Source organism: Pogona vitticeps, chromosome 5 (genome assembly GCF_051106095.1).
Source record: "Pogona vitticeps strain Pit_001003342236 chromosome 5, PviZW2.1, whole genome shotgun sequence".
In the NCBI taxonomy this organism is placed as follows: domain Eukaryota; kingdom Metazoa; phylum Chordata; class Lepidosauria; order Squamata; family Agamidae; genus Pogona; species Pogona vitticeps.
The window spans coordinates 156,451,629-156,476,511 of NC_135787.1; the positions used below are offsets into that span (position 1 = coordinate 156,451,629).

The 24,883-nt window shown below is 39.7% G+C and overlaps 2 protein-coding genes across 8 annotated transcripts in view; one reads left to right on the forward strand and one right to left on the reverse strand.

Moving 5' to 3' along the window:
* The window catches only part of FGD6 (FYVE, RhoGEF and PH domain containing 6), a 68,962-nt gene extending 48,552 nt beyond the window's left edge, over positions 1-20,410 (reverse strand). The window contains exons 1-2 of one of the 2 annotated variants that reach the window (XM_020815704.3): positions 20,144-20,410; positions 2,217-4,623 (exon numbers count right to left, since the gene is read on the reverse strand). In XM_020815704.3, the coding sequence (XP_020671363.3) occupies positions 2,217-4,623; positions 20,144-20,156 (2,420 nt within the window). In that variant the 5' untranslated portion in view covers positions 20,157-20,410. The other variant, XM_078394834.1, reaches the window with a different exon arrangement.
* Positions 20,411-20,565: 155 nt separating this feature from the next.
* Positions 20,566-24,883, forward strand: part of VEZT (vezatin, adherens junctions transmembrane protein) — a 37,545-nt gene continuing 33,227 nt past the window's right edge. For 2 of the 6 annotated variants that reach the window (XM_073000265.2, XM_020815663.3), the window contains exon 1: positions 20,580-20,720. In XM_073000265.2, coding sequence (XP_072856366.2) covers positions 20,685-20,720 — 36 coding nt within the window. In that variant the 5' untranslated portion in view covers positions 20,580-20,684. Of the gene's footprint in view, positions 20,721-21,954; positions 22,031-23,597; positions 23,689-24,490; positions 24,607-24,883 lie in introns of those variants that run through there. The other 4 variants (XM_020815657.3, XM_020815669.3, XM_020815684.3 and 1 more) reach the window with 4 other exon arrangements.

A 24,883-nucleotide genomic window follows, 5' to 3' on the forward strand; every position in this document is an offset into this window, starting at 1 on the left:
TTCTAAATTTTTTTATTCATTTTCCACTGAGTAAGGGAAGATCACAGGGAATGGGATTTGGATCAGGGCATTGGGGTAAATAAAAATACAGAATGTGATAGAGAACAGTATATATCATTATTACATTTGTTTATATGTTTCTTACTAAGCTTACTTCACACTTATCATTTTTTCTAAGCCTTTAAAATCTAAATTTATATCTTGTATTTTCTTTCTCGTAGTTTTAACCCTTTCGTTTTAACTCATCCAATTACTGTATACAAAGGTCCCCACTTTTTTCTAGCCTCAGCAATTTCTTTTATCTTTTAATGTTTCAGTTAAAATATCCATCTCTACTGCTTCAAGACTTTTCTATTAACTCCTGGGTTGTTGGAGTCTCCTCTTTTTTCCAGTATTTGGCATATAAAATTCTTGCTGCTGTAGTTATATGTATGATCAAATATCTTTTTTATTTTTTCTCCATGCCTTGCATTCTCAAATGGTACACAGTAGATTCAGTTTTGCCATATGATATAATGTGGAGCAAAAAAACTTCAGTTCAATAGTCAGAAATTGAGCATACAAATCTCTACACGAGGAGAGAAATCTACACTACTGTACTACTTTAGTATACTAGCAATAGTACATGATAGACAATGTGGTGTAGTGGATAGGGTAATGGACTAGGACTCAGGAAGCTGGGGTTCAAGTCCCCACTCAGTCATGAAAGCTCACTGGGTGTATGGAACTGGTATAACCACTCCTTGAGTATCTCACTTACCTCGAAACCCATATTTAGGTCACTGTAAGAGACCAACTTAACACATAATGTAAAGTAATAGTACAGATCCTGTACATTTTTCCTCATTTCCTCAGACACAACACACACTGATGTTAGCTGACCAGATAGGTGGGATAATAAACAAACAAACAAACAAACAAACAGGGCTTACTCCCAGGTAAATGTGCAGCATAAATACAGTGGTGCCTCACACTGCGATGTTAATTCGTTCTGCAAAAATCGTTGCAGAACGAAAACGTCACAATGCGAAATAAAAAGCCCATAGAAACGCATTAAAACCTGATTAATGCGTTCCTATGGGCTTAAAACTCACCATTCAGCGAAGATCCTCCAAAACACGGCCATTTTCGGTGCCTCTTAAGTGAGGAATCCGTCCCAGAAAACAGCGGGCGACCATTTTGTTTACCCGGTGGCCATTTTGAAACCGCCGATCAGCTGTTTTAAAATCGTCACTTTGCGATGCTTGGTTCCTGAAGCAGGAAACTGATCATTGTAAAGCGAAATTCCCCCATAGGGAACATCGCAAAGCAATCGCAAAAAATGTGTCACAAAGCGATTTCATCGCTAAACGGAGCAATCGCTATGCGAGGCACCACTGTATATATTTAGATACATTTATTCTTGAAGTAAAATTTCCACTGTCCCTCAACTCCTGGAGGGAGTCCTTTCCATATCTAAAATGACTAAGAAACCTTTTCCTGGAATAGGATTAGCTATAAAGGTTCCCCTTGACATTCTTAGTCCAGTCATGTCTGACTCTAGGGGGCGGTGCTCATCCCGTTTTCAAGCCATAGAGCCAGCGCTTGTCCGAAGACAGTTTCTGTTGTCACGTGGCCAGCATGACTAGGGAATGCCGTTTTACCTTCTCACCAAGGTGGTACCTATTTATCTACTCACATTTGCATGCTTTCTAACTGCTAGGTTGGCAAGGAGCTGGGACAAAGTGATGGGAGCTCACTCCGTTGTGTGGATTCGATCTTACAACTGCTGGTCTTCTGACACTGCAGCACAGGCTTCTGCGGTTTAGCCCACAGTGCCACCACGTCCCTTGGATTAGCTATATAGCTAGAAATTAAAGAATTGCATAAAATTCCACACCAAGGAAAAATTCTCCACTTCAGTACTAATTTGTATTTCCTGATCTAGCTGATTCCAAAAATAACACAGGAAAAGGCTGCTGGTCAGTTAGACAAACAAGCTTTTCATTCATTTTGATTATGTTCAACTTTCTGTTGTAATGTACATGGTTCTGGGAGAAGTCCTCTCCTCCCTGGTCTAAAGAGGATCTAAAGCATAAATGTGCACACACCCATGAGGAGCCACTTCTATGTTACACTTTTTTTTTTAATGGACATATACAGAAAAACAGAGATCAAGCAATTTAACTGTACTTTGCCCACAATTGGTTTATATGTTTCTCTCCACAGTATCTTACCTGCCAAACTTGGAACAGATTCTTGTAGGCTCATATAACTCTTCTACTTCATACACATTAGCTTCATGGTCTTCAAGAATTTTAGAATTGTGCGATTCATAACATGTTTTTTTATCAGCAGATGCAAAGGGCAAGTTCTCATACTCAGGGATTTCTTCATAATGGCTCACATTTTCATATTCTGGTACATAGTCATGAGTAAGAGAACTCAAGTATCTTTGTGATGAGAAAGTCTGTTCATCTAAAGATTTTGATCTCTGACTCTTTGTCGCATCATCTTGATTTCTAGATTTTTCTTTTCCCTTTTGTAAGGACAGACTACCCACTTCTGCAGAATGTGCCTTGGCAGGTTTAGTCTTTCTTCTGTTTATCATGTTAGTCACATTACAATTTTTGCCAAGCTCTTCCTGGTGAGAGAAAGCAGCAGTGGTATTATCTGTAGATTGGCTGCTCTTGATCAGAAATTTCTGGAAATCACTTTTCATCAGGCAAATAGACAATTTAATGTTTAGAAACTTCTTTAGTGAATTCTTCTTTGGAGGCTCTTTTGGGGGCTTTTGTATTCTATCCATATCAACAGAAGACAAAGATTTGGCCCGAGGTTTTGTCAAGGGACTCCTAAATTCAGAGTTTTTTGCATTCTTGGTGTTTTTTAAGGCTTCTGGATTGCCTGAAAATGGAAGAATAGGATGAGGTAATTTCCAAGCAGGTTTCTCCAAAGAAAACTTTGGTAAATTTTGGGATAGCAATGAACTTTGTTCTTTAGCCGACAAATGCCGTATACGTGGTCCCTCCAGAGGAGTCTGTGAATGTTCTTCATTGGAAAGGTAAGTACTTCTCTCTAGTAATTCCTCAGATGCAGCTTTTTTCAACAGCCCAGTACCTGGGATGCATTGCCTTTGAGGTTTTTTAGGAATTATTTTTGTTGAACTTTCACTCTTTAAGTGATCATTTTTATTTTCCTTCTCTTGCGCAGAATTATGGAGGTTCTCAAAAGCAGGCAAATCCTGACTGCACGACAACTTTAACTGCTTAGGCAAACTCTTGGAAAGATTACTACTCCTTATAAAGCTGGCATTTTTGTCATTAACTGCCAACATACTGTTACTCTCTCCTAGGTTATTGGAAGAATTTGTTGAATAAAGGTCAGAGGAATGTTCAACATTTTTTCCTTGGTGCGAGCCTCCAGGCAGGAAGTTTTGAGGGGTCATTTCTTTGGAATCAGATTCTAAAGATCCAGCAACCAGATACATTTTTCCTGCAACACATGAAGCAATTTTAGATTTATTGCTTTCAGGTGTATGTTCTTGATTGTTGTAGGAAACACTCTGAACAAGGACATTAATTTTTGTTGTTTTTCCCACAGCACAGTCAGAAAACCCCATAGTCTCACACTCTGAAGCAAATGTTTCTTTTATTCTTTCCCCTGGGATATCTATGCCATCTTGGCGGACTAGACCTGAAGCACGCAGTTTTCTTGGCTTAGGAACTGGAAGAGATTTAGCTGAAGTTGCAGAGTCTGTTCCAGATGAAGGGAATGATTCATTTCCCCCTTTTGTAGAGGTGCTCATGTGTGATTCAATATTATCTGTTTTCTCCAGAGCTGTGTCAAGAGAACAGGAGCAACTACTGATATTTTCAGTCAAAGGAGGTATTTCTGCTCTCTCAGATTCAACACAAGCTATTTTTATATGGTTGTTTGGACAGTCCATAACTTCCTCAGGACTGGAAGCCACTGGAACAAAATCTGTTAATTCTACATTTACATAATCATTAAAACTATTAAAATTACCCATTTCAAGTTTATTCAAAGGTTTCTGCTTCAAATGGCTACTATTGGGGAAAATACTTTGTGTCAAAAGACCCTTGAATTTTTCCTCTAGTAAATTAGTATTTAAGACTGCCCTATTTTTATTCATTTTTTTCCTATTATGAATATCAGGCTCAGTCCTAGTTTTCAGAGATGAGGATGCTGATTGTTCATCTGTACCGATGTTCTCTAGGTTTTCCAACTGTTCAAAAATGGTTGGATTTTTGTACAAGTTCTCCCCATTCCCAAATTTATGAACACATTCATATTTGCAAGAACAAACTGATATAATATAAGCAGCATTGTCTCTTGGTGTTCCATTTTTGTAATTCAATTGAAGCAAGAACTCAGAAGAATCTTTTTTTGGGTCTTCTAAACTCCTTGAATTTTTTCTTAAAGATGGTTGTATAGTGTTAACTTCAGGAACAGATGAGCACTTGAGAATCTTTGGTTTCGGTGCTATCACTGGCTTTGTTTTCTTCACAGTTTGTAAAACATCAGCAAGAAGAATATCTGGCTTTGGTGCTACAGGAGGTGGCACTGTTTTGTGCCCTACCACAAATGTTGGTTTTGGGGCCACTGGTGGCTTCTTAATTTCTAGAAACAATTAGAACAGAAAACAAAAAGAAATAATAGAGTTATTGTGATTTTGTGTGGCTCAAAGAAGTTTAAGCTATTCAAATATTAAAAGCATAACCAAAACAAAACAAAAAGAAAATACTAACAGATTTATTTCAGTGTGAAATTTCCCACATTTAAATATAACATATGTTATCCTGCTATTTATTAATAGTAATCACCACTCATAATAAAGATCACAGTGCAAGAAAAGAGAAGAGGCCGTTTGGGAAAATCAGATATATAAAAACAATTTCAGCAAAAATATACAGTAATGGGAGAGAAGAACTGCACTTAATGAATCACTATTTATTTTTATTCTTTAAATGCTTGACTGTTACTCATGAATCAATAAAAATAATATAAGATTTTATTTTTCAAGTAAAATATCACATTGTTTTAAGTCACAGAAAATTGTACCTAAAAGGGAAAAAAAACCATGAGCATTACTATACTTGTAAAAGCCCAGGGAAAACCTCAAAACTTCAGAGAAAAACAGATTTTTCCCAAAACAACTCTGGGGAATTCAGAAACTATGTGATGGAATATTTTATCTTTGGGAGTGTGAAATGGTTTTTAATACTAGGTTTTACTCATTCAGAATACCTGAAACTGTATGGTATGAATATTTGTAAGCAAGACAATCTGTCGAATTAGAGAACAGTACATTTTGTGAATGCTACGGATATACTGTACATGTCATGTAAAATTCAAATCCAAGATGCATTTCTGCAGCCAGTGGGCATTGCCATCTTTATGAAAGGAGCATACGGGGGGGGCACTTCATTGTTTGTGGATTACAGTATATAAGGTCAAGATCAATGTGGCGATCACCCACGTCACTCATGCCATTCATATTCATGAGCTGGTTTGCATGAACCTATGAGAGGACTGGAGAGGTGGAGTCAGCAGTTACATGAGGCTTGGCAGGAGAAGGAGTCAGATAGAGATTGGGATGAGATGCAGATAGAGATAAGGCTGGTTAGTCAGAGAGAGAGGGAACAGATGCTGAGAGAGATAGAGCTGGTTGGGAAAATAGATCCAGTACAAGTTTTTTTCATCCCTACTGTCAAAGCTCCCTATTGCTTTGCCTCTTTATCTTTCTTCTCAACAACTTGTCTGTTCTTTCAGATTACCCATACCCCATATTCTTCTCCTTTCTTTGTATAAAATCTTCTTGTGGGTATTTTTAAATATTGTTTCTAGGACACAAACAAATGATTTAAAAATAATTAGTTTAAAAACATATGATCTCCACAGCAAGAAACATAAACAGATCGAATATTTGGTATTGGTTTTCTGAGCAGTAACTGCCAAGATCTACAATTTATTGAGTCATATAAGCATCTGCAGTCTGTAGCAGATGATGACAAAACTCACTAAAAACGGGCAACATTGTCAGATTTCTAATAAAATCCTCCCAAACACTTCTGTGTAGAAATAAGTATGCCATGTAACAGACAACACCCCTAAGTGTCTGCAAGGATACAGGAGTTGATTTGTCAACAAATAAGCCAATGACATTCTTGTTTCAGAATGAAACCAAATGAAAGATTCACCTTGGAATGATTTTGAAGGTAGCTCTGTTATATGTAGTTCATTTTGATAAATCAATATCCTCAATGGTCTAAACCAGTGGTGGTGAACCTTTTTGGGCCCGAGTGTCCAAACTGGGGGAAAAACAAAAAACAAACAAAAGAAAGGGAAAAAACTCAGCAGGTGGCGTGCAGCAGAACAGGAAGTGGCAGCGGACAGGGGAATCCCGGGCACAGAGGTAGCCTCGAGACCCCACTCCGGATCTGTCGCCAGCGCCAGCTGCTCTAGATCCTGGCCCACTGCCTGTCGAAGTGCCAGCACCGCAGCTGCAGCCTCCTCCTGAGGTTTGGCTTGGGGGGGGAGTAGCAAGCTGGAGATTTATGGCTTTTGTGCCTGCAGAAAGGGTTCTGCGTGCCAGCTGTGGCATGCGTGCCATAGGTTCACCATCCCTAGTCTAAATGATTTTTAGGTCTAAAAAGCACCCTACCACACATCTTATCTCAAATTAATTTACTTGCTCTCTCCATTTCCATTGTGACCACCAAATCTTAAGATATCTGATAAGTTAAAAGCAACTCTTTGCATAATTCAGCCCTACAATCACTGTTTCCAGGTACTTAATACTAAGTACACATCTCCTTCATAGTTCGCAGCTTTATCCAGAATGAGAAGAGTACTTTTTTAGCTCAACATGTCCCACAACACCAAAGCCATTCTCCAACGGGGAAATACAAAATACTTCTAGTCTTAATTGATGAAGCTGTCTTCATTAAAAGAGAAATTCAATCAGACCTGTAATTCATTGTTGTAAGCAGGTTCCTTTTTTACTCCCAGGGAATTCTTTGGTCTCAGATCGAAAAGCCGGAGACATTTAGTGCAACAATAAAAATTTTATTCGTTAACAAGGTGGTTTCTCCACCCCTTCAACTGGAAATTCATAATTCTGCACTTGGTTTAACTCATCAGACTCTTCTTCATAACCATATAGCTCCCTCTATTCTTAACATGGGGTTCCACCAAATCTCTCCTCGTTGGTCAAGGTTCTCAGGGGTGGTCATTTGGTAAGGCATAGGCTGTCACAATAAGGGTGGTGAGCCCAATTCTCCTCCATAATTTCTTCCTTATTCGGTTCCCATTTGTTTCCCTTTCCTCTCACTTGAATCTGTTTTTTTCTCCTTTCCTCTAATGCCAGGCACTCTTTATACTTTCAAGCTTTCAACGCTTCTCTCTCTCTTTCCCGCTTTAAGGTCTCTTCTCTTGTAATTCCCTTTCTTCCCAATGGGATTTCTTTCTAGCTACCTTTCCAGTCCAGCGCTTCTCAGCCTCCTTACTAGCTCCTCATCAATCACTCCTCCTGGTCTGCCACGTCCACTATCATTCTTCCCTCCTTTTGAGCTATTAGACAGCTCAGTAGCTTAGGTATCTCACTGTAGAGCCAGAGGTTGGAAATTTTATTCTCAACAGTGGATCCTTGAGAAGGGCTGGACTTGATGATCCATATGGTCCCTTTCAGCTCTGCAGTTCTAATATTATCTCTGTTATTATCATTACCCTTTTCTCTTCGTTGCCAAGCTTCTTTCCCAGACTTTCTTCTTGCTCACTCCTCTCTGTTTCTATTGGTTCTTTCTTTTCTGTGTCCCCTTTGTCTTTCATTCTTCCAGCGAGATCTATGATGGCACGCCTTGTACTCTCAGTAGCCTCAGGGCTTTCAGCTTTGTGTGTGTGTGTGTGTGTGTGTGTGTGTGTGTGTGTGTGTGTGTGTGTGTGTGTGTGTGTGTAATACATTTTAAGATTGAGCTGTGCACTTTCCAGCACATGGAACCACATCGTTAAATATTGATTCTGATCACCTGCTCTGTGTTAAAGCTCTGCACAAATCATTTGCATTCTGTAGCTTCTTTCTAACCATCAGCAGCCTGATCTTATAATTCACAGTAATGCGCTCCTCTTGGCAACAGGCTCTTCCACATGAGGTTCTGTTTACAGTCAAATTCTTCATGTTCTTCTCTCTATTGGACTTGAGAACTGAAGTGCTTAATCACATAAAATAGTCAGCATTTTGCCTAAATGCTCTTTTTTAAATAGACTTGAGTTTGAAATCGATATTCCTTTTTCCTCAAGATTCTGCTCTGTAGTTTGCAAAACTGAGAATACCACACCAACCAAAAGGAGTTTCACCATCCCAAGACTTTGTATTTGTAGTTTACTGGTTTCCTTAAGGTATAGCACAAACATGTTCATACTGGCCAGTCCTCACCCATCTCTTGAAAGAGTGTTTACCTTCTAAGCCTATTCTTTCCCAGTCATGAAGCAGAGAAATAAATCATAGAAACTACAGCAATCTGGGAAGCAATCCCAGATTCCCAATTCTCAAATTGAATATATACAAACAACTTGCATACAATTTCCAATTATCCAATGTGGATCTGTCAGATCCAGTTCCTGTACAACTGTTTGGGGATGGTGATGGTGGAGGAGAGATAGTAAATGCAGAGGAAGAACAAGACAAATACAGTGGTGCCTCGCTTGACAATGTTAATTTGTTCCAGCGAAATCACTGTAGAGTGAAATTGTTGTCAAGCAAAATAAAAAACCAATTGAAACGCATTGAAAACCGTTAAATGCGTTCCAATTGGCGAAATACCTGCTCGTTCAGCAAAGATCCTCCATAGGGGCAGCCATTTTCTGGTGCCTGTAATGCGAGGAATCCGTCCCTAACACAGCGGGGAGCCATTTTCTACAGCCGGTGGCCATTTTGAAACCCAACGATCAGCTGTTTGCTGATCACCGTAAAGCGAAAAATCGGTTCCTGAAGCAGGGAACCGAACAACGTTAAGCAAGATTACCCCATCTAAACATTGTTTCGCGATCGCAAAAACTTCAATGTTAAGCGGATTCATCATCAAGCGGGGTAATCGTCCAGTGGGGCACCACTGTATGTTCTTTGTGTAGACCTTTGGTCTAGATGGGTGGGATAGAAATCTAACAAACAAACAAACAAACAAACAAACAAACAAACAGTCTGCAAAAGCAGGCTTTTAATTGTGGAGATGAGTAACCAAGCCTAAGACAAAAGCTTTACATTCAGGAACTTCCAACATTAATCTTACACACTTCCCCCCTAAACAGTTCAAGACAGAATGCAGGTATCTTTGCTCTTGCATCTGTCACAACAAAGTGAAGGTTTTCTCCAGATTCATCACACTGTGCCTCATATGGATATCATATTCTGAGATGGAATCATGGAAGTATCCCTATATTTACAGCAGTTTTATGGTAACTGATTACCTACAAATGTTATTGAACTACAACCCCCTTCACGCATGGGTGGGCTAATGGAATTTGAAGTCCAACATCTGCAGTGTCACAAGTTCTCCAGACCTAACAAATAAGTCTATTATCTTTCAAACGAAAGCATATATTAACATATGAGTCATCAATACCTATCAACTGCCTTACCAGTTATCCTTCCCACAGAGAAAGCCTGCTACTTTTTCCAGATAATCACCCTTTTCCACAGATAAAACACCTTCAGTGACTGAACATTCTCCTGCCTTAAACCTTGCCTTGTTATACTGCAAAACAATGTCAGCCTTTAAAGATAGATACTTAGAATTGCAACCTTAGTTGCCCCATTTTCTCAAGGAGAACTCTCAAGAGACATTCAGTTCCTCCATACAGTATTTCCTTTAACTATGGGCTCTTTTTTGTGCTAGCAGCCCTCCATCTCAGCAGTTGGAAGAATCATCAATGGAAGAATCATAAAAGTCCCCACCACCATGCCAATCTTTTTTCTAGCAGCTTCAGACACTATATATCTCAGACAACTGTCTAACCCAAGTTGAAACTTGCCTTGTGCTTTATTTACATTATGAAGTGCACATCCCACACACGGTTTCATCAAACATGAATCACAGCCATCTGGGCAGAACCCTCTTGCCTACCAAAGCACTTCAGACACCTTTCCTCATTCTCAAATTTCCTTTCACATATAAAACCCACCATAATAAAATAATAATAATCATGTGCTGTCAAGTGAATTCTGACTTAGGGTGACCCTCTTCAGGGTTTTCCAGGCAGAGACTTACTCTGAAGTGGTTTACCATTCCCTTCTTCTCTGTGTGCCCCGGGACTATGCAACTTATTCAGGGCTATACAAGCTGGCTCTACCCACAGGAGGCACAGGTCTTCTAAATAAAAGGTCTTCCATCAATACCGTTTCCCTTCACTCTTATAATAATCTTTCTTGGATTCCTACTTCACATTTCTATCAATAATTTAATACCAGCCATTCAGTATTTATAGAACACCAGACAATGTACAAATATATATATCAATCAGCCTTACATTGAAAGCTGTGCTTCTACAAATCTGTTTGTGCAGTTTCAGTGTTTTTTCCCAGGTGTGCAAGTGTTCAAAGTAAACACAAAGGGAAATGACTCACAATAGCCCAGAAGATGCAGCAGTAGTGCTTTGAAACATTAAGACAGCCTGAGAGGAAAGAGAGAAACTACAGTGTGCACAGATTTAGACAATAACCTAAACATATCCCAAATGCAAAAGGAAAATGTGTAGAAGTTAATCTTATTTATCCTGTTATGTTGAAGCATAACAGGAAAATCATGAATAGCTTTAAAATGACAGAGAAGAGATAAACAAACAACTGCCTTAGCCCAGATGCTGCAGTTGTAGCTGAGTAAACAATGGGTATTTTAAAGGATTAAATTCATTTAAACCTAATTTGATAGACTTTCTGCAATACAGAAATTGAAAAAGAGCTGTGATCATTCAGTTGGTTTGCTTTTTGTTACACATTTCCTATTCTTTTTTCCCTAAAGTAAGAGTTCCTGATTTTTTAACACAATGGCTGAAATCTGTGACTTAGCATAGTAAATCACTAGAGTAGGCCCACTAGATCAGTGGGGATTTGGTGAGCAAACTGCACGGATTTGATGGCCCTACTCTAAATATATCTAATATTTTAAACAACATGATTCAGATGAAGAGCTAAAGTCAAGCAACAAATACAGGATTAAACTGTCACGTTTTCTAAATTTACATCTAAAATTGATGACCACAGGAGGTTGTGTCATATGTGCATCTGTTTTACAACAAAAATGTACCAATATTCCAGGTTAAAAAACAAACAAACAAACACAATGAAAGAAACAGGTCTTCCAGTATTTGTCAGAATGCTCATCTCAAATCCCTAAATCACCAGACCAAGGTAAACTAATAAGCTAATTCAAAGCACAATTATTAAGTCAGGAATAAGATAGACAGGGATAGCATTGCTACGCTGCCACAATATTAAAAAATGAGGCATCAAGATGTTTTACTGGTTCTACAACAATGCTGACTTAAGTAAGCCCTGTCAGCATGTAGGACTGTACTTCCTTCCCACTCAAAGAAATCACAAACTTACTTAGGAACAGGGTGGAGTTGATCTTCACTAAAGACTGTACCGAAAATAGTCATACATGTGCATTGTTATTTGCCACGAAGTTAGAACCAACTTACAGCAACCAGAAGAGTACAGGTATAGTGAGATACTTAAGTAATGATTTTACCAGGGCCATCCCCAGTGAATGGAGATTAAAACCCAGCACTAATCCATCACTCCAGCCATTGCACCACACTGTGTATCTCTGTAATAATAATGTGCTGTCAAGTCAATTCTGATTTATGGTGACTTTTTCCATGTTTTTCTAGTTTCAGAGTATTCAGAAACTGTTTTACCATTCCCTTATTCTGCAGGCACTCTAGGACTGTGCAGCTTGCCCATGGCTATACAGACTGATTTTTCTCCTGGGAGGTGAGTGAGGAATCAAACTTTCAATCCCTGGCTCCGCAGCCCAGCACTCCAACTCACTGAGCTATTAAGCCAGCTACTCATACAAGTACAAACATTTAAATACCATATTACAGACAGCTAGCCTTTTACCCTCCAAATTTTGGACCTATAGTTTCCAGAATAACTTATCATGACTGGTTTTGCTAGATGGTGCTTCTATGGAATTGATGTCAAAGCATCCCTAGCTCTGATGCAAATCCTGCTGTATGCCCTATGAATGTATCAAGTAGGAAAAATATAGGGGCTATAAGTGCATCAAATTACTGTACTTCTAACAGAAAAGGGCTTACCCGTTCTTATGAGCTCTATTCTATCACCTTCTTGAGGTCTAATATTCTGCAACTTTCAATTACTGGTGTGGTTAGACTGGTGGGCCACTGGCTCCTTCCATTCTATCACATCACTGCTAAAGTTACAGCCTGCCACTCTAACATGCAAACACGTAATCTCACAGAAGAAGAAAATCTCATAAAAGCAGCACTTACAATCAAAGTTAAGAGGGTCATCAAATCTTAATACTGCTGTGAGAATTAAATTTGTAGATCCTGTTCAGATATAACACAACAGTTATAATGATGCTGGTAAAGAAGGGAGAGGGAAACTATATGAGAAAGGAAAAACAAGGTGGAGTTCATTTCTGCTGGCAACTTTTTGTATCAGACCAAGAGATCAGCAGTATTAAATCTCCAGCAGACTGCAAGTAAGTTGTACAGTACTACTTCAGTTTCTTAATACTGCCATAAATGGGAAATCTGAACTAATACAATATAACCCATGATTTTATTTTTTCTATATCTTTCTTGTTGTTTATTTTTTATATCCCACTTCCTAAACTACCCACATCTATCTTGCTCAATCAAAATAATATGGATCATCCCAAGATGTCTTGCTTCCTGAAGTACGGCAGCAAACCCCACTCCCAGGGCCAGACAAATTACCCCAGAACCAGAGCAGAAAACCCAACAGTACATTTCCCCACATCCCATCCTTTACTTAAAAATACGTTAATATAGAAAATGACTACCACATTCCTGCCCTTCTACAGTATCCTAAAGGCAGAGGGTAGCCTCCCTTTCCCCCATTCTCTTTATATTTGTTGTTTCTAGTGATGGGCAAACTTGACACTCAACCTGAAATTGGTTAGTTTATATCCGTTTTAGTGGACAACCTGGTGGAGGGGAGAATCCGTTTCCTCCCCTGAGTATCTCCTGGTTCCTGTGTCATGTAACCCACTTCTCAAACTGTAATGAACCTTTGTGTATGTATCTTGCCATACAACTCAGGAAACCCTGCACAAGAGTCACAGATTTCACATGTGCAAAGTACAATTTGGCATTCTGAGCTGTAGTACAACAGAGGAATAATGCTTGGTTCATAATACATATCAGCTTTATTAGCAGGATAGTTTCCTAGTAGTTACAAACTTTAGCAATATCGCTAGTCATTTTTTGATACCTTCTTGTCTTGATTAGCCTCTTTCTCATTCAGGGAGGGATGTGGTGGCACAGCGGGTTAAACCGCAGAAGCCTCTGTGCTGTAAGGTCTGTAGATCTTCAGCTGTAAGATCGAATCCACATGACGGAGTGAGCACCTGTCGCTTATCCCAGCTCCCACCAACCTAGTGGTTCGAAAGCGTGCAAATGCAAGTAGATAAATAGCGACCACCTTGGTGGGAAGGTAACAGCGTTCCGTGTCTAAGTTGCCCTGGCCATGTGACCACGGGAGATTGTCTTCGGACAAACGCTGGCTCTACGGCTTGGAAACGGGGATGAGCACCGCCCCCTAGAGTCGAACACGACTGGACAAAAATTGTCAAGGGGAACCTTTACCTTTACCATTCAGCTTAGCTTTGAAGGCAAGAATGCCCTTGAGAAAAAGAGGTGTTTGAATCACAGAATAAGATGTAACCAAACAGAATGCTGTTTGACCAAAAACAAACAAAAAAACCATAGCAAAGTCGATCTTTAGGACCTACACTAACTGCTCTGTGCTAAGAAATTACACATAATATGTAGCATCCCTTTTGCATTCTTTAAGTAATACTGGAAAAATGTGTAGCATGAGCTAAATTTGGTTTTTAATCATATTCAGAACAGAATGAGACTTGTGAAGTAAACACTAATATATCTCTTGTACTGAATTGAATTCCATTGATTCAGCATGTCTACTCCAGCTAGAACGAACAATTGGATTGAGTTTTACACTACCATAAATTACTCAAAATGCAAATATAATTCTGTTTTCTCTGGCATACTAAATGACAAATGTGCAAAGAAAATAAAGAAATGTAGATGTTTAGTACTTCAAAATTCCTCCAGCACATCTGTGAAGCAGACTTTACATAAGAACTACAGGCTTGTGTAATCTGACCATATACCAAATTACTAAATGGATCATATCCTCACATTTGGTGCTTTTCCGAATCTCACGTCCACTAGATAGTTTGGGTCAGCTCCTACTAGGTAGCTGATGGCCAGTTGCAGAAATTCTGAAAGTTGCAGTCCGGATCATCTGGAGGACATCAGGATGGTAGAAAGCTAATTTTCCAATTCTGCTTCATGTTTGTTTTCCAAAACTACCTCAAAGACAGATGATTCACACCAATATCACTTCAATTAACACAGGTCACCCTATATTGATTCAGCCCATTGGTTTATCTAAGGTAGTACTGTGTTTCCCCAAAAATAAGACAGGGTATTATATTAATCTTTGTCCCAAAAAACACATTACTGTAGGTCTTATTTTCAGGGGATTTTTTTTCCATGTACAACAATCTACATTTATTCAAATACAGTCATTACATCTTCTTCTGGTTGCTGCACAATGGTGGAGGGGTGGGTTTCACTTAACTGGGGCTTATTTTTGGGGTAGGGTGTATCTTACGAGCATCCTGAAAAATCATACTAGGGCTTATTTTTAGGTTAGGTTTTATTTTCAGGGAAACAGGGTACTGTATTAGCAATTCCAACTGGCATAGGCTCTCCAGTGTTTCAGGCACCTGGACATTCTTGGCACTCCCTGATAATTTCCATCCAAGTAGTAATGCAACACAATCCAACTAGCTTCTGAAATCACATAAGGATAGTATGTTCATGATGGTATTAAGATTGGTTTTAGCTATGTTCCTACTGAATAGGGAAACAAAAGTATGAACAATGCATCTCTGACGAAACAAATAAGTAGATCTACTGTAAGCCCAGGAATCTCCTGATTTAAAGCAAAGATGCATTTCAACTTTTAAACTGATAAAGGGTAACTAGTGTTGATATATTTAATGTTAGGCTAAAAATGAATGCTTACCATATATGATAATCTGTGCAATTAGGACAAAGCTCAAGGATCTACTATACTCTGGTTCTTCCAAATCCTTGTGGTTCAGCAAATGTACTGAGGTGCAAAATACTGGCTCAGGAAGGCAAACCTTCACTAAAGAATTAGGGAACAACATGCCCCTGTGTTTCTGTTACTTCGACATTTCTCCCCACTCACAACAGGGCAAAGGCTATAAGCCTATTAAGCATTTGCCTGCAAATTTGTTTCTTTTAAGCATTTTACCTAGAGTCTTCACATAACTGTAAGAATGTTTTTTAAAGTAACATGCCTCTGACTTTTCAAAAACACACATGTTTTTAATAATTTTTCATTTTTTGTGTATAGAAGCAATGTGGATGAATAAAACTGATAGAAATAGGCAAGCTGATGTTGACTGAATAATTTTTCTACTTGGGGAAAAAATAAGATGTGGATGTCTAGAGAAGACTTATTTCACCATGAGTGTTTACAATGAAATTAGTTATACAGTGGTACCTCGCTAGACGACGACCTTGCAAAATGACAAATCCGCATGACGACGAGGTTTTGCGATTGCTATAACGATTCGCAAAACAGTGATTCCAATGGGCGATTTTCGCTTGACGATGATTTGGTTCATGCTTCGCGGAGCATTTTTTTCACAAGACGACGATTTTTACAGCTGATCGGCGGCTTCGCAAAATGGTTTCCCTATGTTTTCAGGACCAGTGCTTCACAGGACAGCCATTTTTACAGCTGATCGGCACTGCACAAAATGGCTGCCCTATGGGCGATCTTTGCAAAACAACAATTTTTCCCCATCAGAATGCATTGGGTTTCAATGCATTCCAATGGGGGAACGGTTTTCGCAAGACAATGATTTCGCTAAACAGCGATTTCCACAGAATAAATTATCGTCATGCGGGGCACCACTGTACCTCAATATCCTGATAAACACTGGTATGATTGACAGAGATTATCTGGTACACATTGGAATTAACCTTTTCAGAGATAAATGTCAGCAGTGACAGATCACTATAGACTCAAACTACCAAAGTTTTAAACTATTACAAAATTTTATAGTATTAGTATATATATAGTATATACTTGTAACCCTGACCCGTGAAGAAAGCTTACAATCTGTTTCCAGAGTCAGACTGGAGTAGCAGTCTTGTCATATAAAAATGCACTCCTGGTTCCTGTCTCTTCAAGCTTTCTTCACTTTAACAGCTACTTTAATGGAGGTGAGGAAATCTTTTTGCTTTTGCTTTTGAAAACAAATGGTAGTTTCACAGTCACATAGTCTTACTGGCATGTCTGAGGAACTAGACTTGATCCACAAAAGTTCACATTAAAATACAGTAGTTAATTTTTAATGTGACACATTTTTATCTCTCTCTGTTTTTTGTTTTGCTTGGGAATTGGAAACCTTTGGAAGTCTACTGCACACAACCCAGGAACCAATTAGTATATCCTGATCTACTTTCTGTCTACTCCTACTTTCTGCCTACTCAAGATTAATGTCTTGAAAAATAAACTGGAATCAACAGCAATGGAATCAACAGCAAAATTGTGCTATTTAATTATTTAAAACATTTAATCCTATATTTTAAGGCACATGAAGCTGCATAAAACATTTTGAGTATTAAAACAAAACCTACATACTTCAGATTGCTTTTCATACAAGAATGCAAATCTCAAGATTAGAGATGGGGGTATTTGTATATGAATATTCCCCTCAGGTGGAGATAATGAGGGTTCGGCCCCATGGGGCCAGACGGTCCACTCACAATTCCGCTGCTGCGGCAAGCTTGACAGAACCTTCCTATCGGTTGCTTGTGATAGATTATCCATCCTGGCAGAAGGTGGGATGACGAGCCTCTCTGCAAGATCACAGAGTGGCTAATCCATCACAAGCAACGGAGCAATAGGAAGGCTCTGTTGAGCTTGCAGTAGCAGCAGAATCATGAGTGGACTGTCTGGCCCCATGGGGCTGGACCCTTGTTATCTCCACCTGTGGGGGATATTCATATACAAATACGAAAAACCCCATCTATACTCAAGAGGCATATCTGAATAGAACCTGGAAGGTAACTTTTAATATTTGATAGTCTGAAGGCCTGAAAAAGTGGATACTCACCCTATGATTATAATTCTATATGTGATTAACATAACTGCTCTTTTAGCTTCTTACTGTTAATTACAAATGAAATTAAAACATTGTCACACCACAAAGAGTGAGTTTAACTCATCCCTCATTAGCCGCCCAGAGTGGTCGAAATGACTAGATAGGCGGGGTATAAATACAACAAATAAATAAACAAACAAACAAATAAATAAATATTACAGATCGTTATAGTTATGCCTTGGTCACTAAGAAAATGTTTTACAAATAAATTATAGGGTTTTTTAACCAGTTGATTCCAAACTCCAGATTTAAGTTTACTGTTATCTTTTCCTTACAGCCCTTTCCAATCCAAAACGTCAGCTTGTGAGGCAATTACTTAATGACAATTTACAAAGTCCAGAGCTCAGTCAGATAATGAAATTTCGTGTCACTAAAAGGACAACAGATAAGAACACTTACTTGGGCTTCACCACTCCTCATATCTAGTCACACTTCACAAGGACAATACCCACCATATGTTAATGGGAATTCGGAGTCAGTTCTGGGCATACATGCAAGTTGCAGTTACTTATATGACTTGGTCACTTTATATTTCATCCACACTAAGGGTTCTCAACCTTTTGCTGCTTATGTTATGCCAATCTATCAATGATCCAGAGTCCATAAAAACAAACAAAAAGTCTGTTCCCCTCCCCTAGGAACAGAGGTATATTTAGAGGCATTTTGGTTTGTGTACTTATCATATCTATGGTATGGCAGCATGCCAACAAGGTTGCAGATAAATAATCCATGGTAGGAAGGACTGGTTGGAGACGGTATGTCAGTCTCTTAAATGGAAGTAAGTTATACTGATAAGCAGTTCATTTTGAAGTGAATATTTTTATTATAAATATAAGGTAATTATTAGTAATTAAACAAACTGTAATGTAAAAAATGAAAGTGAGTTGCTGAGACTGAAGGCTATGTTCTGTTCAATCCTATGGTTGTCCACTAAATCTAAATGCGCTCAATGAGATTAATTCCCTAGTAAGTACAATCCTATACAATCAAGAAGTTACATCCCAATTTTATTTTTGAATGGACATACATAGGACAGGATTACTCTGCTAGTTTATTAAGAAACATCCTTTACAAAATCAATAAACAAACATCAGACTGTCTACTCCAATAAAAAGATCAGAATTCATACAAAAATATTCAATATTTGCTGCAAACCGTTAAACATCAGGTCCTCATAGTATTATACATTTTGGAACAAAGTTGACTTTGTTTTCTCTAATTGCTTTCCTTAATTGGGGCAACAGAACAAAATACATAATACATGTCATTGTTTACTAAATAAGGAACAGCTTGGGTCAAACATTAGCACAAAGCACAACAAAAGATTAACTACACGGATAACAAATCTTTACTCAAAATAAATTTTAAAAACCCTCACTGCAAAATCTGAACAAACAAAAGTGTAAAAATCCATCTTCCTAGGATTACCAACAAGGATGCCTAAGGTACTTTATTCAGCCTAAATTTTCATGGGCTGCTGCCTCACCTGCATTCCATGAAAGCTTGAGCTAAATAAAGTTTTCCAGCCTTTCAATTGCCACAAGCCTTTTTTAATTTGCTGCTAAACCGAAAGCCACAACAAATCTTCTACAGAGTTATCAGAAATGTTTTCAGCAGTCTCCTATGGTGCATTCTGTTTAACTTAAAACCCTGCTGCATCTTCTTTTAACAAAAGACAGTCCAACAAAGGTCCACCACCTTACCTATTGGCGTGCTTCACACAACTTGCCACCCACACCAACGAGGTTTGCTGGATATAAGACGGAAAGGTCGGTGTTCTCATATAATTTAAAGCCCTCAATCATTAAATTTTGCCTCGTGACACATTAAATCCTGGTCTTCTGGGCACCGCTCGCGGTTGCACAAGACGAGACCCGCCAGGGAAAGGAGGAAGAAGAAACAACAACTCAATTTCTTCCATTTCCGTGGAAAAAGAAGTCACGAACATGGCTCCATGGGGGGGGGGAGGCTTTATTTCTCCTCAGAGGTTGAGGTCGGGAGAAAGCAAAACAAAACCTCAACAGAGGCAAAAAAAAAAAATCGAAGGACGAAAGTTAATTTACTTCACCCTTTTTCTCTCAGACGAACTCAAGACAACAATCCACAAAAGGAGGGGGGGACAAAGGTGATGAGGGCGGAGGAAGGCTGAGAGGATTTGGGGCGCGGGGGGGGGGAAGAAAGGAGAGGAGAGAAGCTTGATCCAGGAGGTGGGCTCTTTGCTCTTCTCACCCGACCTTACTGGGGGGAAAAACAAGGGAAGAGAGAAAGAAAGGAGACCTTAGGTCAGGACTGAAGATAATGAGGGAGACTGGAAGTTCTGGACAAGGCAAGAAACCCGAACTGGGGAGGAAACTTTCAGGCGACCCTCCCCTTCCCTTCTCAGGGTCTTTCGGAAAAAAAGAGAATAAGCCGAAGGGGAAAGAGAAAAAGAAGCCATTTCCTTGCATTGTGTATTCAGGGGGGAAAGAGAAGGCGGGGGCGACAGCTGCCCCTTCCTCTGGTTCTCCCCCCCTCACCCTTAGCTGCCCCTAAACTGGCTGTATTTGGCTCCGGCGCTCGGTCGGGGGGGGGGGAAGAAAACTGCCTGCCTCCCCCCCGACTACCAGACACACAACTTTTCGGGCACTCACCGGCTGTACTCATGGTGCCTCCCTCCCATGCGCCTCGTTTTATCGCCTAATCCCTCAGCACACACCCCCTTTTAAGGCATAGCGGCTCTTCTCAGGGGTGCTTCGGAGAAGGAAGAAGCCAGCCGTTCCTGCCCGGCAGCTGCCGATAAGGGCAACTCGTTCCTCCGGCTCCAAGTTAAGCATTCCCCTCGGGAAGGCGAGCGAGCGAGCGACTGAGCGCAGGAACGAGTTTTCGCCCGGCCGTCGAGAGCGCTTCGCGGAGTCCCCTGGATTCTCCGGCGCGCTGCCGCGAGGCGCCCCCTGTAGGCCAAGAACGGCCAGTACAGACTCGAAAACCTGATTCCCTTTCCCTGCCCAGCCGCTGCTCTCCAATCAGCTGAGCGCTCTCCCAGCCGCTGCCGGGTCTACCGCGGTGGTTTTTGGGAGTTGTAGTTTTTGTGGGCTCCCTCGGCGAAGCCGCCCGAGGCGATTATCTCGCCGGCGCTTGGCGGACTCGCTTTCCCATCGTGCCCGCAGAGAGTGGCACGGATGGCGGAGAACGATGACACCGGAGTTTGACGACGAAGTGGTGTTTGAGGTGGGTGGCGTTGGGGAAGGAGCTCGGTGGGTGGCATAGCGAGCGGTGTCTCGGTGTCCACAGAGCGATTCGTGGCCCCGGGCAGGTGGGGCAGCCGGGTGGGCGGGCGAACGACCGGCTGGCTGGCTCGGCCAAAGTTATCCGAAGGGCCAGCGGCGGTAGTTGCCGAGGGGGGTCTCTCACACAGTGGGCGGGAGAAAGGCCTGTGGTCGTTGGGCCTTCTCTCTGAGGGCCACATGCCAGCCCTAATCCTTGGCTCTTAAGCAAGAGTGGCAGAGACAAAAGGGGTGCTTTGCAGCCCAGTCCCAGGTCGGTCTGCTCACATCTGAGCTTGGTAGAGTTGCCCCCGTTATTGGAGGCTGGTCCAAACTCAGTGAGGGAGGGGGGTAGATCTTTTCCAAAGTAATATTTTTTAAAAAAATATTTTCGGTTTGCTAAGAACGTAATTCAAAAGCATGGTGCCGGTTGTTTTAGCCATAATCAGAAGAAACAAGTTAAAAGGCAAGCACTCCTCATCTGGACATATTCCTAGGTTGTGTTACAGAGGGCTCCTGGAACGGAAACAAATACAGTTAGGAAACCACACTTGGTTTGTCTGCCTTGACAGATTGATGGGTACATATTCCGTAAATATTTGATAGCCACACCATTATTTGGGGGAACCTCCCATTTCACACCTGTTTCCTCCCACATGAGACTGTACATGGCACAACTCAGTTTCATGCTCTAGTTGTATTGGTATAAACTGTTCCTCAGTATAAGGACTGCTGTTTGCTTCTTTATACTGTATTGTTTAGACCTGTGTTGATGTTCAGAACCTACATCTCAACACGGTCATTGTTTCAGTGCAGCTGTTAACAGCCATACTAGTGCTTTGACTATTGGCAGACAACATGCTGTAAGTTCAAGCACTCTTTAAATTTTAGCTGGGATCCATTGGTGTGTATCAGCTGATGGAAATCACCTTCATTGGTGGGACCAGAAAGGAAGACATTCTATTTCCCCACAGAGCCCAAACACATCCTCAGTGTTTATTCTAAAGAGCAGAGTTCAGGGTGGAATATAGATTTTGAGGTGCGGGAGGAGAAGAAACAAATTGTTGACAATTAGAGATGTGAAGACCCAGAAGAATTAGAAAAAAATTAATTTTCTTCCTTTTTTCTGACAAAAAATGTGAGAACATTTTTTCTGATTTGTCATGTTTTTTGTCAGGGTTTTTCAACTCTACTGATGGTACAAGGGCTGTTTGAAGTGGGAAGTAGTTTGGATGTTGCCATTGAAATGTTTCATTTGTTTAAAGGTTAACTATGGTGAGGACAAAGCATAATAGCTTCCAGATGCATGGTTCTCGCACTTAAAGGCTACAAACTTAATTGCAATTATTTTTTCACCCTTCCAGGAATATTACTGTTTTCCTGTATGTTCATTCTGTTGTGTTCTGTGTACTCTAGTGGATTATGACATAGCTAGGTATGGAAAGGGAATGTCCATTTCAACTGAGTAGCCATTGGGTAGATAATTAAAAATCTACATGGTCCTAGGAGGTCAAAAATGACCCCTGAAAAAATTAGTATTGAGCACTTATCAACATCAAAACCACACATCTTGAAGAAGATGGGAAAGTAGCTCTAAGGGCTCTTCCACATATGGGAACTGTGCATCTTTTCCAACTTAAAATGATAACAGAAAAGAGGGAAGAAGCTACAGGAAAACATGAGAGGATTGTAGATGGACAATAATAATGAGCTAAATCCAGTTGTTTCCCTTGTCAACAACTAATTGCACATGTGAATATGTTGTTTATATAAATATGAGCATGTGAGTTAATTTAAGTGCTGCTAAGGACTTAAGTAAGGGAGAGATGTATGGATTCACATCATGTTTTCAGTGGCTAGGACATTGTTTGGTTGTAATGTCTGTCTTAAAACCCTTTTGTGAAATGCAAAATACTGGCCACTATAATACATGCTTGATGTAAAAAGTAATTTTTTCCCACTCTTTGAAAACTTTAATTCTTGTAAAGTATTTTAAAATTTTCTTCTGAGATGCACTCTTGATTTTTTTCTATAACATTGCAAAGTAATGGAAAAACATAAAATATGGCAGTCTTCACAGTTTCATAGGAATGTTTTCATTAGTTTAAAGGGTTTCCTTAGTGCAACCACAACATTTTTAAAAAAAAGATTCATGAGAAATATGTTACTAGAAGTACTGCTCTGTCATGATCTTTTCATTCATGAGCCATATTATCTGCCTTGTTATATTTTGGATGTAATGGAAGCACTCTAGATATACCTGGAGTGCTAAAAAAATCAAAATTACCACAACATTATCAATATGTGCTTGTTTTTGAGTGTGCTTTAAGGTTTGCTTAGTTTTCTCTGCATAGTTGATTTTTTAAAATCAGTAATGGCATAAATTTGGAAATATTTCTTACTGAAATACCAATAGGCAACAACAATACTTTGAAAGTTTGATATATGTATGTATGTGTGTACACACAGATGTGTGTCTATGATGTACTATATACTGTATTGTATATTGCACACCTACCCACATGTATATGCATGTATGTACACATATGGTGCATAATGTATATTACATGCCCAGCCATCTTTCTCTTTTTATGTGTTTGCTCAGCACACAGAGAGATATAGATGCTGAAGCACAAGGATCCTCAGAAAGCTAGTCTTTGCCTTTTTGCTCATGTCCCTTTGAAATTATCTCAGGTTTTAGTGACAGCTGTGCCTTACTAAGTGGGGAGTTAATTAGATTTTATAGGAAGAAATGGGCATGGCGGTACCTTTGTATTGTCTACAATGAGTTTGAGAGTAATGACACATTTGTTTACTTTTAATTAATTTCTTTTTACAATAGCTAAGGTGCAATGAAGTTAAAATATAATGAAGGATAATTTAATTCCTTTGGCAGTGGGAATGTAATTGTTTTACCTTTATCACCACAGAAGGTATGTGACCTCATTATTCAGATGTGTTTTGTATTTCAGGCCAGTGACAGTTTTTAGGTAATTATTTTAGTTTGACTAACGAAATAAAATTGTAATCATAATAGTAGCTAACTAAAAATGTGGGGTGCAGAATTGGAGCTGTAACTGACTACTTTTTCAAAGTAGCTTTCTAAGCTTTGCTTCCAATTTTTTTGGAACAGTCACAAGTGTATCCTTAGAAACTATTTGACTTTTTTTGGAGTCATAGTTTGCTACATACAGGTCAAGCCACTTTATCCACGTTTCCTTTGTTACATTGTTCCTTTCTGACTCATATTGCAAAGCATTTTGGAAAATGTGAGTGACAATCTGTTGTAGGAGAAACACAGTTCTTAACAGAGAAGAAAATAAGTTTGCATATTCAGAAATGCATGGATCATGTGCATTTGCAGAATTACTGTCTTGTAGTCATCTGAGATGAAATTTACGAGCAGTTTGCTAGGTAATAAGCAGGCTAAAATGATTATGAGCCAAGGGAATATGACTAAGGCTTTTAAATACAGTTGCTTGGCAAGTGTTTGCAATGGACTTGATAGAGTCTTAATGTGTATTCTTTCTTTTAGTCAGTAGCTTTCTAAAAGCCTTTAAGAACTCGTCAACTGCTTTTGGGTTCCTCCTATTATATGGTAACAGGAGAAACTGTGTTGTCTTTGTGAGTTGCTGCTGGCTGCTGCTTATTGCTGATGCCAGGAAAATGTTCCTGTGCAAGAGCACAGGTGCACTTTCTCTGACTTGTACTTCTGATTTTCTGCTCCAGTCATCCTGGAGAGACAAACAGAAAGAAATGGGGAGGTGGAAGAAATCTTTTCAGATGTGCTGGGAAAGTATCTGAGAGAGAGGTGGAATCACATTTTCCAGGAGACGAGGATTGCGGTGCCTGTAAGTTTTATGTGTGTGCCTATGTGTGTGTGGAGCATAAACTTCAAAATAATCTTGGTTGGTTTTTGTTTCAACTTTCAGTTTTTGTTATTGCCCAGGAATATTCTCTCTCTCTCTCTCTCTCCCTCTCCCTATGTGTGTGAGAGAGAGAGTGAAAGAGAGAGAGAGAGAAGGAAAGAGAAGGAACCATATTTAATATTGCTAATAGTGTTGTCTCTTGTTTATGTTTTGGTTCCTGACACACTGTCTTTAGCTTTGTTGTGGTTTTAAGCAAGGA